We start from the raw sequence: 17,653 nt of genomic DNA, 5'->3' as shown, positions 1-17,653 counted from the left end.
GACAGAACAAATGACTACACCTTAGCAGGGGTCACGTGGTCACATCGGAAAGTTGAGTTGTCCTTATGAGTTGCCATCTGAAGGAAGACTGTCGGATACACCCCAAGCTGAAGGACAGGGACTTCTACCTCTCTGGGGTAGATCCAAATCATCATCCAGAGGGACACAGAGAACCTCTAATACCAGAGGGAGAGATGAGAAGTCCAGCAGCTTTCTTTGACTTCAAGGGAGACCATGAACAAGAAGAATCACGACTCGACTTCTTATTCCTTATGCCGTACTCCAATCACTGCGAAAACAGCCATGCCCTGCACTCCTCACAGGGGGATAACTGAATGCATTACTGACCTCTGCAAAGACGCAAAGAATGGCAGATCATCAGATATCCTGCTCATGTAAGAGCCACACTTGTGACCTGGAACTTCGGGGATGAACTGCATGCCCTCGCGTAGTTTCTCAATTACAACAGTCGCACAGCAACCAGGAGAAAAAGAAGAATATAGCAAAATTTGATCACACCTAGAATACTTCTCAGTGGGTTTAGTCAGTGGTTACTCAGTGAACTGGCAGGGGGAGGGGCTTCCCTGCCACCAAGTACGGACACCTTGTTATACTGTAAATATTAACAGCAGTTTCCATCTTCACTAAACTCATGTCTATTAAAGGACAAGGCTTTGTATTCATGTAAAAATTAAATAATTTCATCAGCTAAAAAATTAACAAGCATAGAAATTTATATCTTCAATTAACTAATATAGTAAATACCAAACTTTTTATTCCTCAACTTACTGTGATGGATGCAATGCAGAATTGGAGACCATAATGGGGCTGGAAACGATGATGACAGCATAACTCGAACTTTTGACTCACTTGTCCATGCTTCTTGGTGAGTCAGGCCAGATTTCCCACTACACTGACAAGTCCAAATACTTTGGCTGTAGAGAGCAAGCCTATCTTCATAGTCACTGAAAGTAAGATTTATGTTATTATAGAATTGCAATCAAGAATTTTCCTTTTATAGCAGTTAAGTGACGAGACTAATAACCTCTGCTTGGAATTTTGGAAATGCAGTTCACTGAATTGTTTGCCTAGGAGAACTTCGATCTTTCATGTTTCAAATACTGTAGTTTTTTTTTTTTTTTTAGAGAGAAAACTATGTTTTATTGCTAAAAAGTCTTTTATGTATTTACACAAGTGAGCCCGGTCCCTTAAGCAACACTTTCTTGACCAGGGTACTTATTTATTTACCTTTTCTTCAATAATTTGAATTTCAGATATTTATATTAGTATCTTATATATACTGTAGTTACACCACTATTTTCTATGATTTTTTTTAGAAAGGTTATCAATTTTCTTTATAGTACCATGAATACAAGTTGGATGCACATCTTTCTAAGGACTGTTTCTGTATTTCTTTGTCTGCTTGTTTATATACATAAGTGTATGATAAAATAACAAAAATACTGTATGTTTAGTGTAAAATTTGCCCATGAAAAAAAGCAGATGAGAATATGTTATGCTAGCCACATCTTGGCATGTGCGTGCGTCAGGTTTATATTTCTGGATTTGAGGGAAGGGGTTCACCCCTACTTAGTAAATAACCCTAAAGTATGAAGATTATGACCTTATGATCCACAGTGGTGAGGAAAATCACTGCTTAAAGCCAGTACATATACATAATAGTCCTTTAAAATAAAAAAAACAAGCCCATTTTATCAAAACAATATATATTTTGAAGAAAAATTGCTACCACTTTTTTTTAATATCAACCAATTTTTGTCATTCAAACAAGAAAAGGTATGGTATCACAGCCTAAAATGAGAAATTTCGGGGTAAATTGTATTTTTTCTATCCAACCGGAGTCCTTTACATAGGAGAGAATATCAGCAAAAGCTGGAGTACACAGCAGTTAAACTTTTATAACGAGGTGTAAACGTGCCGGAAGCGTGGAGGCCCCACCCCCTACTTGCTTACTGAGCACTCAATTTGATTGCAACTGGGACTTTCTAGGGGGTAGGCGATGGCGGGAAAGTATGTACGAGTAAAGGACTCAGGTTTATAGTTAGGAAATATAGAAAGACCTCAAATTTCCTCAGCCCCTTCACAGCATACAAAAGCAGCTGATGATCATCTCGAAGGCCCACTATGTAAAACGAAGAAAACCTGGAATCAGGAACTGACAGATTTGGGGTTTTACTACAAACTCAGGGACAAAGGAGAATGAGACCTGTCTCAAGAAGAATGATAATGCATTCTTTGAGAGGGGCTTTAGCGAATCTTTCACCGAGCACCATAAAGAATTGGATGCACCTCTAACATTCTTAGTACGAGATAAATATGCCCTGAGGGCTCTAACTGGGCAGAGGAGCCTCTACTGCTCTTGACCCACCACATTAGTGAGGTTAGGAACCTCAAACGTCCTTGGCCAGGGTTTTGATGGATTCTCATTCTTAGCGAGGAAGTCGACCCTCAACGCACATACTGCTCCATCCCGGTTAAAGCCCACCTGCTTCTCAATAGCGCGAACCTCGCTGACCCTTTTTGCTGTGGCCAGAGCCATCAGGAAAAGGGGTTTTCTTAGTAGCATCTCTAAGGACGGTTGTAAGATGGGTTCGAACATCTTGGTGCATAGGAACCTCAGAACCACATCCAAATTCCAAGCTGGGGGCCTTAACCGAGCCTGCTTAGTAGTTTCAAAAGACTTAAGAGATCTTGCAAGTCTCTATCCTGAGTTCAGTCTATGCCTCTGTGCCTACAGACAGCTGAAAGCATACTCCTGTACCCTTTAATAGTGGATACGGCCAGTTTAGAGTCTTGACTGAGGGACAACAAAAAATCATCTATTTGGCTCACAGAGGTAGTGGTTGAGGAAACTTTGTGCTGCTTACACCATGCTCTGAAGGTTTCCCACTTCGATAGGTAGACTCTTCGGGAAGAGACCCTCCTCGCTCTGGCGATAGCTCTTGCAGCTTGCACAGAAAAGCCTCTCGCACTGACAAGCTTCTCGATAGACTGAAGGTAGCAAGTCGTAGAGCGAGGGAATTTTGATGATACCTCTCGAAGTGGGGCTGTTTGAGAAGCTTTGGACTTAGAGGAAGGCTTCTTGGAAAGTCCACTAACATGTCCAACATATCTGTGAACCATTCTCTAGCTGACCAGAATGGAGCTACCAGGATCATTCTTCCTGATTCGAGGAGCAAATTTCCTGACAATCAGATTGATGATCTTGAACGGGGGGAACGCTAGGTGTCCATCCCCGTCCAGTCCATCAAGAAGGCGTCTACTGCTACTGCCTCCTCGTTCGGGACTAGGGAAGCAGTAGTTGGGGATCCTTTTGTTTTGGTTGGAGGCGAAGAGGTCTATTAAAGGCCTCCCCCATAACTTCCACAGACTCTGACAGACCTGATGGTTGAGGGTCCATTCCATGGGAAGAACTTGCCCTTTCCTGCTGAGCATGTCTGTCCCTGCACGAATCTTTGTTACAAGTTCTACGTTGTTCTCCTTCGACCACAAAAGGAGCTCTTTTGCGGTTTCGTACAGAGACAGAGAGTAAGTTCCCCCTTGCTTTCTGATGTAAGCCAAAGCTGTGGTGTTCTCCGAATTGACCTCCACTATCCTCCCCGACACGGAGTCAGAATGGCCATCAACTCTTTCCTGTTGATGTGCCATCCATTTTGTTCCTTTCCCTAAGAGCCTGAGACCTCCTTGCTTCCTAGTGTTGCTCCCCATCCTGACTCTGAAGCGTCTCAGAACAACACTAGGTCTGGGTTTTCCTGAACAGGGAGATTCCTTCCCCTAAAATAGCTGGATCCAGCCACCAAATCAGATGACTTGATTTCTGCTGGAATGAGGAAGGAAAAGGAGTCCTCCTGAATCTTCCTGTCCCACACCCTTGACAGGAAGTGATGAAGAGGTCTGAGGTGCAGTTTTCCCAGAGAGACAAACTGTTCGAGCGAGGAGAGGGTTCCCAGCAAACTCATCCAATCCCTCGCTGAGCACTTCTGTCTTTCCAGGAATTCCTGAACCTTTCCGAGGCACTTGGTCTGCCTTTCTTGGGAGGGAGAAGCCCAAAAAACGAACTGAGTCCAGAACTATCCCCAAATAAAGAATCGTCTGACTCGTTTCGGTCTGGGACTTCTCCTTGTTGATGACGAGACCCAGTTCCTGAGCCATCATGAAAGTCTTGTGTAGGTCCTCCAGACATTTCTCCTTCGACCGGGATCTTATCAACCAGTCGTCCAGATATAGAGATACTCTTATCCCCTCTTGATGAAGCCATCCTGCCACGTACGCCATTACTCTGGTGAAGACTTGAGGAGCAGTGCTGAGGCCGAAGCAAAGGGCCTTGAACTGGAAACACTTGCCCTGGATCATGAATCTTAGGAACTTCTTTGAAGTCGGATGGATAGGATGTGAAAATAAGCGTCCTGTAAATCCAGACACACCATCCAGTCCCTTGGACGTACCGCTGCCAGCACCGACTGAGTCGTCTTCATGGTAAATTTTGTCTTTTCCACAAAGACGTTCAGAGCGCTGACATCTAGAACTGGTCCCCATCCACCCGAGCTCTTGGGTACCAGAAACAGGCGATTGTAGAAACCTGGTGAAGATAGTTCCAGAACTGGCTCTATCGCTCCCTTCTCCAGCATCTGGTTCACCAGATCCAGTAGAGCCCCTTGTTTCACGGCGTTCGAGAACCGCGCCACTAAGGTTAGAGGTGTATTTGAAAGCAGAGGCTTCTTCAACAGGGGGATCTTGTATCCATCTTTGATGACCGAGAGGGACCAGGCGTCCGCCCCTCTTTTCTTCCAGGCCTGCCAAAAAAGTGACAGCCTTGCTCCTACCGCTGTCTGGAGGACTTGAGCTTCATCTCCTGGAGCAGGACCTGAACAAACCTCTATTCGTTCTACCGCCCGTCTCCTGTCTTCTTCCCCTGAAGTCTATTCTCGTAGGAGCTCTACCTCGAAAGGGCTGCTGAAGTTTCCTCTCCTCTCTCTTCAGTGACGAAGGAATCACTGGTAAAGGCTTCCTTGTGGAGCGTGACAGGTCTTGTGTGGCCTTTTGCGCTAGCGAAAGGGTAATGTCCCAGATAAGGGACTCAGGAAAAAGGTGCTCGGAGAGAGGGGCGTAAAGGAGCTCAGCATTCTGCACGACCGTACCTGCTATGGAAGTGAAAGAACATAAAAGGGCCCTCTTCTTTAAAATTCCTGCAGAAAATAAGGAAGCCAACTCATTTGACCCATCCATAGGAGCCTTGTCTATGCAGGCCATAATACTAGTAAAGTCTCCTGTTTCTTCTAAAAGTTCAGTTTTCCTGGCCAGCGTACCCAGAGACCAGTCCAAAAACTGAAGACTTCGAAGGCTCGGAAAATTCCCTTGACGAGGTGGTCAAGCTCAGACATAGACCACATTACCTTCGCCAAGTTAAGGGCATGTCTTCTAGAAGAGTCAACAATGCCAGAGAAGTCCCCCTAGGAGGAGGAAGGCACTCCCAGGCCCAGAGCTTCTCCAGTCTCGTACCACATGCCGGCCTTAGATGTAAGTCGAGCTGGTGGAAACGAGAAAGTGGTCTTTACCGCTTGCCTACGCTCCTTCAGCCAGTCATCAACTCTAACGAGAGCCTTCCTAGCCAAGATGGACAGCTTCATTTTGATGAAAGCCGACTGCTTTTTGGCCTTCTTCCTGATAAACTGCAACTGAGGAGAACGAGGAGCAGCAGGTTGAAACTCCTCCCCATTAAGCTCAAGGAGGGAGCGAGAGAGAACCTTATAATCCACAGCCGCGTTAGCAGGCTCATCTTCACCCTCTGAAATATCCTCTAGATCTTGCCCTACTTCCAACTCAGTCTCTCTTTGGGCTGAAGGAACTAAGCCGGAGGTTCCTTTCACATGCCAATCAGTATCCCTAGCATAAAAATCACTTCCTTCCAATAGTTCACCTGCATCCGAGAATAGCAAATTGTCGGATGCGTCTTGTTGGCGAGCGCTGAATGCGTCCTGACACCGAGAGGCGCGTGCGTCCTGGAGGCGTCCTGGTGTCGCACGCTAGAAGCGTCCTTGAGGCGGGAGCAGGATGCGTCCTGGCGGCGAGAGCTGCATGCATCCTGGTGTCGCGAAACGGAAGCGTCCTGGAGAGGCAGGCTGGATGCGTCCTGGCGTCGCGAACGAGAGACGGAAGTGTCCTGATGACGAGAACCGCAAGCGTCCTGGCGGCGAGTTGAGGAACAAGAAGCGCGGTGTGGCGCGCTTGACGAATCGTGCCGCGGTTCCCTGGGAGAGGAGTGACGCTGTTTGTCCTGCAAGGGAGAGGAACTCCGTTCCCTCTAAGAGGCCGATTTCTTAATCGGTAAAGAGTCGTCCTTACGCCTGCCCAACTGGGGGGGGGGGGAGGGCGGCTAAAAGCTTGCACAAGGGAAAACAGTCATGAAAGACTTCGCGACTGCTGCTGGGTCCTGCGATCCCAAAAGGCGATGGCTGCCGAGTAACACTGGTCGTAGGAGAAGCGTCTCTCGACGGCCTCTCGTCACTTAAAAGAAGAGAACTCTCCTTCCTTCCTTCTCTAGGCTTTGACCTTTTCGCTGGAACGACGTCTCAGTCATCCTCGGAAGGAAAACGGGTCTGGTCAGCTTGTTTCCACCTCCTCTTGGTCGGTCTCGAAGCCTCATACTGCCATTTGCGTCTAGGAGAGGGGTTCGGGGAAGACACCATCACTTCCGACACGCCTTTTCCGTGGCGATCATGAGCAGCCTGGGAAAACGCAAAAGGACTGCCTGAGGCGACGGCTGACCGAGGATACATACCTCTCACTCCCTTGCAGCCGTCGACGTACCTTCTCCCTTAGTCCTGGGAGCTTGGTGGAGGTCTAGACCTAGGGACGTGACAGGTTCGATCAGTCGCCACCTCCACTTCACTTTCACAATAACTAATTACACTTTCACTCTTACCTTTCAAGGCTGAAAGTTGGTCTTTAAGAGCCTTCAACTCAGCCGCCATCCTGGCGAACTGAGGGTCATCCGTAGTTACCGTTCCTGTAAAAGGGGCAGGAGCTACTACCTCAGGAGAAGGTTCAACTTCTACAGAGGAATTAATTAAGGGATCATATGAAATATCTATGCTAAGCTCACTAGCAGATTTAGATTTAGATTTCGAAGCCCTCCTGGCTTTATCTAACTCTAACTTACGCTCATAGCGTTTCATACCCAACCATTCCTTCTCGCTCAAAACCTCACATTCCTTGCACCTTTTATCAAGTGCACATTCAAAACCCCTGCACTCCAAACAAACAGTGTGAGGGTCTACCGAAACTTTCGGTAACCTCACCTTGCATTCCTCATTTACACAAACACGAAAATGAAGTTTATCAGTCATCGTAAACAAACAAATAGTCAAAGAATAATCACAAATGCGATTGCAAAAACCCCAAGTCAGTGTACTTCACCAAAAAATAAGTTCGGTACAGCGGCACGGAAAGCGAACGAAAAACACCAATGGCGGACCAACGATGTTGTTAGTCCAACCGGCAGAGATGATCTGAGGAACAGAAAACGGGAATGATTCCAAGTACCATCCTGTAAGGGTTGTTAACCTAACCGCACAACCACCACACAGCGGTTGCCGCGAGTTTTGAAAAATTCTGCCGGACGTCCGAGACTATAGCTATATATATATAACTGCTCCTTTCAGCCTAGACCTGTCTCAAAGGTGAGCGTTTCACCGCTGACGCAAAGCTTTTTTTTCGTAGTTAAAGTAAAAATTTGTCTATCATTGGAATAGAGGCTCCAAGAGGGAAGAGACCCTTCCTACAACATCAACCACAGATGACCCAATTGACTTAGTAGGAGGGAGTTGAAGATTTACGCAGGTATTCAGGCATCTCTCTGGCAACATCAAGCAAAATGCCTTTCTCTGTGAGGAGAAGCTGGATAACCTCCATTGTAAAGCCAAAGAGATTCCACCGAGCTGAGGAATACCTGCATGTGTGGATAGCACAGCAGGGTGGAGAGAGGAGACAATTCCCTCAAAGACTATATTAAAAGTTGAAGACCAAGGTACCATCCTACTCAGGGTGACTTCTGAGCTACTAGAGTCATATTGAGGTTGGCTGGGCGTGGAGCAGATTCGGTTCTAGCCACTCCTTATCAGGCAGAACGGCGATAAAGCAGAGATGTCAAGGCATTTCCAGGGGTACTAAAGGCACACTCAAACGCTGCTTTTAAGTCTGGCACCAGTGAGCAATAAATCGGAAGATTCCGATTTAGTGAAGTTGCAAATAGGCAGACTGTCGGCGAACCCCACAAAGTCAGCATCTTGTTTGCTATCCGAGGATGCAAACACTATTCTGACCCAGTGATCTGCACTTTGCTCAGTTTGTCTAACACGATGTTCTTTTTGCCTGGAATACAAGCGGGCTGTCTGAATGAACGAGCTGAGGACTTCACACTGCTAATTAGCAAAGCTGCCAAGCAACATTACACCTTGTTTGTTTATACATGTCACTACAGTGGTATTGTTGCTCATTAACACTACTGAGTAACTGGTCAAAAGAGAGCAAGTGTTGGAGCTCGAGTTGAGCCACTCAAAGCTTCAACATGTTAATATGGTAACTGTATCGACTTTCTAGGTCAATCCATTGACCTGACGATAGATGATGTAGGAGGTAACCTACCCAACCTTCCTTCGACGTGCCATAGCCGAGGCTTCTTGGCATTGGGCTTGCTTCTTGCCACTTCCCTCTCCCTTCAACCAGCTCGTCCTAGCTCTCGATGTACAGTGGTAAAAAAATTACTGCTAAATTTGAAATAAACCAGATTTTGAATAAACTGCAGTTTCACTTAACTCTATCCACAAATAATGCAAGTAATTTTCACATTTTAGTATCGTATGTGTAATAAAAAACATTGTTTACGTTTAAACTGTAATTTCCAAATCAGCTAATTAAGGTATACTACCAAGGATATTTCCGAAACTTCATGTTCCTTAACATAAACTAACTTAAGATAGTGATCCTACTCACTGGAGAACCCCCGGACCTAAAGTGATCCAAGGCGTGGTGAACTTTCTCATCGTATAAAGAAGGGTAAAGTAGACTACCTACACATATTCATCAACAAGTTAAGGAGATACAAGCAAGGGATACAGGTTTCGTAATTCCTCGTAAACACTGCTCATGCACTACTGTCTGCCATAATCATTACCCAACGTTTAGAACCAATAAAAACTTGCAAATTTTTATGCTGAAGTTCCAGTATGTACTGTATTCATATTTCAACCTTTATTTACAATATCCTCTTCAGTTACTCAAAGAATGCTGAGTGTAAAAGTGCTCAAGGAGAATTCAGTCTATTTGCAAGAGTCATTCCTCTAAATTTTCTTGATAGTTGCCTTGTGTGTATTAGCACTTTAGTGGACTGCAGTATATTTTGATCATTAAGGTACTTGTGGTTAAATATAAAGTACCTAGATGTTTTTGTTTTTTTTCATGACTTACTACCAGTAATTGATACAGAATTGTAGGTTAGATTAAGGAGCACAGGTACGTTGCAGGGGGGGGGGGAGGTTAATTCTCCTTGGTAAGTAGGACCAAGTGCCCGAGGTTAGGCTATGATATAAACTATCTATTTATTTGCAATCGTTCTACAACTTCCTACACAAATTAACCAGATTCCCATGACAAACAAGAGCTATCTCTTTCAACCTTGGTTTTGGTGTGCTATATGCATATTTACCACTGGTGCATGGGATGATAGACTATAAAATGAAGTTTTTAGTTTCCCTACACAAAAACTACCAGTCTCCAAACATGATATCCCTTAGTTGTTTTATATTAAGGGTTGAGAAAGTGAGAATCATACCAACAATAAAGATCAGAAATGCATAGAATTCAAGATAACCACCTTAAAAAATATACTGGTAGTTTACACACTTAGCATAACACTCGTAGTAACAATAAATCTTGTTGTGTGTGCAGAGCGTTGGGTCACCAGGCATATTCCTTACATAGAAGAGAATCCTTCCCATCTGTGCCGTCACCCATAGTGGTTCCTGTACAACTCTGCACATGGTGGTTGAACTATTCTACACTACAATGAGACAACACTGGCCCTTATAACTAGACAACTCTGCCATAAGACAACTTGGCCCACGGTAATTAAATAACTGTTCAAACAGACAACGCGCATGTTAGTCAGCCACAATATCATTACTTGTTCACTTACTGCTCTTACTACATTTCTCGCTTCACTTGCAATTCAACATTACATGCTTACTCCTGTTCTGGCAAGCGGTATGTGTTAGCTGCAAGGCAAAGTATTTTGGGGGACAAAATTTGGTGACCAACTACCAACACACTACCTTAAATTTCAAACAAAATTAGTTCACAGAAAAGATCAAATGAATAGATCATGGGGAAAAATCTTTCATAACTTGAATGTTATATCTGAAAAAAAAAAAATGCAGTTGGCAAGAAACTGAATATTATCCCCAAACACAAAATACATAAATATATAAAAATATAAGTTTGCATTAAACCAATATCTTGCAGGGTACTTCATTATAGGATATAGAATTTTAGTTTTTTACACAAGTTTGAATATTTATTTCTTCTGTTAAAAACTAAAATTACCATATGAAAATTTTTTTAAATTTCTGAAACAATTACCATACAATAAATATATACCACGCATTCAATTCAATTTGGATTTGTTCAAACTAAACTTGCGAAACCATCAAATTATGGGGCGAGGACCCTAGACTGACCTAAGTCTCCCCCCCCCCCCACAAAGCACCCAACCCAAACTGACCCAGAGAACAGTAATTAATTTCTGGCCAGATACACGAGCCATTTACTTTAACTACTCATTATCTTGTGTTTTATCCATTTCTGACCATGAATATTGAGGCAAACCACCAGCTCATGAGTTATCCTCCCCCTCTTATATAAACAACAACAGGGAATCCCCCCAAAGGAATATAAGTGTTTGGGTGGGAAAACACCCAAAAAAGAAAAAATTAGTGATTTGCAGCACTAATTCTAGTCAGATATGCATAATAAACACAAAATATTCGGTTGGAAAAATACATGGTTCACGTAAGTGGCTGGAAATTAACGTATCATAATTATCTACACAGTAATCCATGTCAAGTCCCTCAGAGGGTGCTTGTTCAACTAGCAAATAAACAATCTCTCTGTTCCTCTGTTCTGGCATCTCATAAGTGGTATATGAGTTGAGCACGGCAATCATGAGGGTCATTATTTTGAGGATATCTTTCACTTTCTGGTAGGCAACAATAGGTATACACTGAATGGAAAGCGTTTTCCATACGACCAATTACTGATATACAGTACATGAATTTAAAAAAATTTCAAAATATAACCAAATCCTCTCTTAAAGACAGCTTTATCAGATTACAGTCATGCTGGAACTGGGGTGTACATATGACAACAGCCACCTGCACGTGTGATAACGGTCAGCTAAGAATAAGGCAGTGTATGGTAGGTCGCAAGGGAGTGTCAGCCTCCCGTTAGGTAAGGACACAACTTGTAAGTTAGATTAGAGGAATTAGGTTAGGAGGTGTTTTTGTATAAGGTTTTGCAGAAAAAGAGTAGAAAATTCACACTTTCCATGAAAGTGGGAGGAACTGGCCGCTGATATACAAAGGCTCCCTGGAACTGAAGTGGAGGGGCAAAAAATACGGCTCTTGTATAAAAAAATGGCCAGGTAATTACTTCCTTCATACAAAAGCCAGAATAGCTGGCAAAAGCAAATACAAATACATATGCACAGTAACCCACCATCAGTCTCCCAAAAGTAAACAATGGACTTTGGAAATGAAATATAGTTTTCAGATTTAAATCGATCAATACCGTACATAATTATGCCCCATCCCCAATAGTCATAAAGAGAAAAATGCCCGACTAGTCGTCAAACGTAAATTTCTTTTAACAAACTCCAATTTCGCAAAAAATTAATTATCACATATTAATCAAAGGATTATTATTTATTCTATTGAGCCTAGGTTATATTGAAAAGTGAGAACAATTATCCCAATGTTGTTTAATCACAATTTCATTATATCATACCACCACCCTTGTAAAATAGTCATATTTTGTCAATATACAATATGGCACTGAAAAATTTTTCATACCTTTATTGCAACTAATGGGGATTTATATGAAACTTCTGACCAAGCCCCAATTTAGACTACATAATCTAATAAAAAACCAACAGTTTTGGATAACTTAAGCATGAATGTAAAAAAATGGCGTAAATGAAATTTTGACATGGTACCAATGTGGGTTACCCTGACTGCTTACAAAAACTTCTATTCAAGGTTATAAATGCTGAGCCTAGGTTAAGACTTCTTCCCTAATTTGAAGCACTTGCATTGCATATACAAAACAAAGCAGTCGACAACATTTGCATATTCCTACTACACGAAAATTTCATAATTGAACGCCGTAATACGATTTAACATTAAACGTTTAATTGAGAAAAAAAAATGGCACAATTTTCGCGCGAAAATAATGTCATTCATTCTCTCCATCTTGTTTCCCGACCTACAGTAATTTGTTCATGGTGACATGTCAAATATAAGCCCTAGATCAAGCCCTGCCCACCACTCCCTCGGTTATGACAACTCCTGGGGGTTCTACGAGAACTAACAAAACATTCAAAGCTCAAGGTTCATTGCAAAAAGGCATGTCAGATGTAATGTAAACTTATAGCCAAATGGATATTAGCGTAAACATGACCGGCGCTTTGGCGGGCATTTACCTTTTCACTAGAAACTTCTCTCCAGTATGTTGTATGACGTAGAGTTCAGCCCCTGATGGTACAGTCTCTGGGGCCTTGATCAGCCTGAAAGGCTGTCCCTGTAGAAGAGGCATAAGAACGCCTTTGGCCCCTTCAGTTTACGAAAAAATCACAGGAGGAGGCTCGGGTCTCTACGTCTTTCGTTCGAAACCCACGAGCGTCCTGTTGTTTTGGGACGTCTTTCTATTTGTATATTTTAGGTTATTTACGGGCAATTTCAACCAACTACAAGTAAAAAATATTGTATAACAATATATATAATGATTAAAAATGCGTTAATAAATGAGACATAAAATACTTTTGAATTTTAGAAATAGAACCATTGTAAAGTATCAACAAATAGGGAAGGCGGGAAATAGGACACCTATAGTCCATTCACGAAACAACTCCCACACAGCTGACGACGAAACTTGATTTTTTCTAATCTGGAAATCAACATTGAGTGACAAATTGTATGTATATACTAGTTTTGTGTCATTTTAATCAAATTGTATTTTCCACTTTGAAAAGTGACTGCCGAGGGTGGGTGGTAACGTACAGCCGTGCTACTTACATAACCAAGGCACGGCGCACGGCAAGTTAAGAGACCCACGAGCATTGTCAGTCGCTAAACAATTCGTTATTGAAATTAGTTAATTAGAATTGACATAATGTCTTCTGGAGGATTAAGTTTTCATCCTGAAAATGTAATGGGCAAGAATTTCTTAGCAGCTCCGATTATTTTAATTGATCATTGTGTAAAAGTAATTTCCATCATGTAAAGAAACCAAGTCGATAGAGATCGCATAATTTGCCCTTGAACGTCTCATACCAAATCGATTTCCCAGTACCTCTCTCTCTCTCTCTCTCTCTCTCTCTCTCTCTCTCTCTCTCTCTCTCTCTCTCTCTCTCTCTCTCTCTCTCTCTCTCTAAGAGCTATATATAAAATACCTAGGTCTCGAGTAAAAACAGATGAAAACTTTAGCTCTTATGCAGTTTAAAATGTAAGCCTTTCATACTTTGGCTTGTGATATTTTTGAGTAAAAACTGAATTATTAATACTTCCCATTATCTGTAGTCTTGCAATCTCGCTGTTATTGTCTCTTTACTATTATAGCTTGTGTTATTAAAAGTCATCAGTCAGTTGTGTGTATTTGTTTCTACTGCACACGTACGTGTGCGTGTAATTTTAACACCAAGCAATTTCTTCTCAACGGAAGTTGTTCTAGACGAATTAAAGCAACATATGTCACTAACACATTCACTTGCAGTAATTGAACATTGGATGAACTTTCATGTTAGCCGTTTCATACACAAAGGCTCATCAGGAGTAGGCTACATGGAACCCTTACAAACCGTGCCATTCAACCCAACCATTACACATTTTTACGCTTCCTGGATATTTTCTTTCTTTACTAAAAAGCTTTTCACTATATTCTTCCAGCCCTTCTAGACCTAACACTTCTGGATTGTACGTTTTTTTAAACCATGGACCAAACCACCTCAAAACACTGATCCATCCAACCATCCTTTTACTTGAGCTAGACTTAATTATAAATTTTCACCATGCCATTCAATGACATCTGACAAGCATTTTTACATTGAACTTTAGGCTTTGGATATTTTGTAGGATCTAGTAAATCCTCCAAGAATTGCTATAACCGATGGAGTAATTGATAAGGCTTGATCTACAGTAGGTTGAGTCTTAGACTAGGCCTAGCATTTATAACCTCGAATAGAATGTTTTTGTGTACATACACTGGAATGAGATAACATTCTGATGTAGGCCAAGCTATGGCTACAGTTATACTTGGCTACCCCCAAACTAAGTATTCTAATCATGCTCAAAATTAGGCCTAGGCAAGATTTTCAAGGAAACTCATCTGTTTAGTTGTACCTATGTATACATTCAGTACTTTTTTTTTTGTATATAGCCACATATACTACGCAAACACCATTTTTTTATTCGTAATCAACACCCACACTTCACTTCTATACAGGAGAATGTTCAACAATTCCTTATACATTCCTACGAAGATGTTTGACTCAAATAATTTGTAGCATATTTGTGATTTTTAAGCTTTATATATATATATATATATATATATATATATATATATATATATATATATATATATATATATATATACACACGCACACACACGCAGTGTGTGTGTGCGCGCGCGTGTATTATTTCTGAATTGATAGGTGGTAAACCGGTTTAAAAATAGTTACCTGACCCTCTCAATAGTCATACGACCACTTTAAAGCTTTGTTGCAAATTTTTGCTTGCTGATCTGTTTAAAATACAAATGCAATCATATTCAAATGTGGAATTTATTGTATAAGTCAATCAAAATTTAACAAAACACCAATAATTTCCACATAACCCATTTAAACCAGTCTAACTCTATGGCAAGATTTGATACTAAATACAATCGCAATAAAAGACAAAAATATCTAATTGGGAGTTCCTCGTTTATTCCAGAAATTTATACTAATACATCCTAGTGACGGCTTATATCAACAGAAGAACACACATGCTTTCTTGAGAATCTACAATTACACTGACAGTAAGGTTTTTTGATGATGACGTGTGAAAATCCGAACTTGTAACTCGTTTTAATCCTTCCTCCAGGTCGATGATAACTTGAGACATCGATGTAGATAGCAATAGATTGTCACCACACACACACACACACACACACATATACAGTATGTGTATATATATATATATATATATATATATATATATATATATATATATATATATGAGAGAGAGAGGGGGGGGGGCGGGGGAGGGAGATTTCAGTGGAGGCAATTGTGGTATCAATTCGTTTCCCACAGGAATTTCCCTATTTCCGTATTATCTTTAGATTCTTTGATATTTTTTTTATGGAAAATTACATAGATACATAGAGTACCCTAATCTTTGCCCCCCCCCCCACACACACACACATATATATATATATATATATATATATATATATATATATATATATATATATATATATATATATATGTGTGTGTGTGTGTGTGTGAATGCTTGCATAATATTTAAAATCTACAATGGCCCTTGAATTTCTGTATTTCCTTTACCTTTTATTTTGCGGGGCTACGTTTATTACTACAAGTATTTAACAGGAAAAGAGGGAAAGAAGCCTCCTATTTTCCGTGGGTTACCACGTACATAACACTTCAGTGATAAATCTTATGCATTATTTTACTCTGATAGACATAAGTAGGTAAGCTCATGCATATCCTCCGTATCATATTTTTCCTTGTTGAATGAGACATGATTATTCTCAGTTTTCCTATAACCGCCCAAGTCCTAGCTTTTACAGATAAAATATCTGTCACATAGTATATATATATATATATATATATATATATATATATATATATATATATATATATATATATATATATATATATATATATATATATCAGGGTGTCCCAAAAATGTACCCTCTATTTGACTTCCCAGTACTCATGCATTTTGTGTTCAAGTAGGTATGTATTAACATAGATACAATTTGAAGGAGTTGAATTAAATTCAGGAAAATAAAATGTGAAAATTATTATTTAATGTAATTTAGAATGATTTAATGTTCTCTTGCGTTCGTGCATGTAAAGGTTCAAACTGGTTTCCATTATTTTCCAAGGCTAATATTGTACAACAATGGATTCGACAATATTGCCACACATTTAATTTGGAATTGCAAGACACTGTCTTCAGATTTCCTCTTTAAAATCATCGATTGTCGCTGGTTTTGTGGCGTAAACCTTATATTTGAGATATCCCCATGAAAAGAAATCCATTGGCCTGAGGTCTGGGGAACGTGCAGGAAATTCAACGCTACTTTGTCTCCCAATACTTTTGTTTAGATATGTTGAATCAAAGTAAGTCCATACATCATGGTGGTAGTGGGGAGGGGCTCCATCTTGCTGGGAGCAAATCTCCTTGACCCCAAGCATCTCTTCAATTCGTGGACCGACATTTACCATCAGTAAGTTGAAGTAAACTGGGCCACTGATAGTTTGGTAAAAAAGATTGATTGATTTTGAGTTTTCTGGCAATCTGACATCTAAGGTAATTGATGCCGATATCATTGATTATATATAAAGAGTAAAAGAATATTCAATTAGAACCATAAAAGCAAAGATGTCATTATAAAAGTTAAATAGCTTTTAGAAGATCTGCTTCTGAAATAAATCTAAAAATACAGCTAGCATCCTCACCTCAAATCTCAAACAGATATCTATTTCTTAAGTTATTATAATTAGGGCATTCGGTCAACGAATGCCTCACTGTTAGGGTTACCAAACAGTCGTCGCCATATGGTTGGTGTTGGCCATTTAGCAGAAATTCCTGTATCAATCAAATGTGACCAATGCGGAAACAACAAAGAGTAGTCTCCCATTCGTTATTTCTCTCATCTTATTTTCAGCTAAATTATCCCAATGTTGTTGCCAATTGTTATAAACTAAATTTTTAATGCTAGGTGTAAAAATCGTTACAGGTAATAAGATACCTTCTTGGCAGAAACTCAGCTGCAGCATTCTTTGCCAGTAAATCTGCTTTCTCATTCCCAGACACACCTACGTGTGCCGGAACCTAAGAAAATCAAATTGTTATACCCCTAAGTCCAATGATGAAAAGGCACTAAAAATTTTTGAAACTAAATGGTTGCTGGAATTAAAAACTTCTAAAGCTTTTAGGACACTTCCTGCATCACTAAAAATGGTAAAATTGCCCTCGTCTTTTGTTCTATCAGTGGCGATTAGTATGCCATAAATATAGAGGTTACTAGAGGAAGTGCACTTCTACAATTAAAAGCACTACTATATACTCCAAATCCA

General features: G+C 40.8%; 2 protein-coding genes across 3 annotated transcripts in view; one reads left to right on the top strand and one right to left on the bottom strand.

Annotated features, from left to right (window-relative positions):
• The window catches only part of LOC137627248 (tyrosine-protein kinase BAZ1B-like), a 131,884-nt gene extending 118,894 nt beyond the window's left edge, over positions 1 to 12,990 (bottom strand). For both annotated transcript variants that reach the window (XM_068358330.1, XM_068358336.1), the window contains exons 1-2: positions 12,773 to 12,990; positions 790 to 965 (exon numbers count right to left, since the gene is read on the bottom strand). In XM_068358330.1, coding sequence (XP_068214431.1) covers positions 790 to 965; positions 12,773 to 12,885 — 289 coding nt within the window. In that variant the 5' untranslated portion in view covers positions 12,886 to 12,990. The remainder of the gene's footprint in view (positions 1 to 789; positions 966 to 12,772) is intronic.
• Positions 12,991 to 13,132: 142 nt separating this feature from the next.
• Positions 13,133 to 17,653, top strand: part of LOC137627261 (mutS protein homolog 5-like) — a 134,018-nt gene continuing 129,497 nt past the window's right edge. Inside the window, exon 1 of the mRNA XM_068358341.1 lies at positions 13,133 to 13,263. The gene's annotated coding sequence lies outside the window, so the exon portion shown is untranslated. The remainder of the gene's footprint in view (positions 13,264 to 17,653) is intronic.

The sequence above is a fragment of the Palaemon carinicauda genome, chromosome 2 (assembly GCF_036898095.1).
Source record: "Palaemon carinicauda isolate YSFRI2023 chromosome 2, ASM3689809v2, whole genome shotgun sequence".
Lineage (NCBI taxonomy): Eukaryota > Metazoa > Arthropoda > Malacostraca > Decapoda > Palaemonidae > Palaemon > Palaemon carinicauda.
The sequence above is the reverse complement of the archived record's forward strand: the minus strand, read 5'-3'. Positions and strand labels throughout refer to the sequence as shown.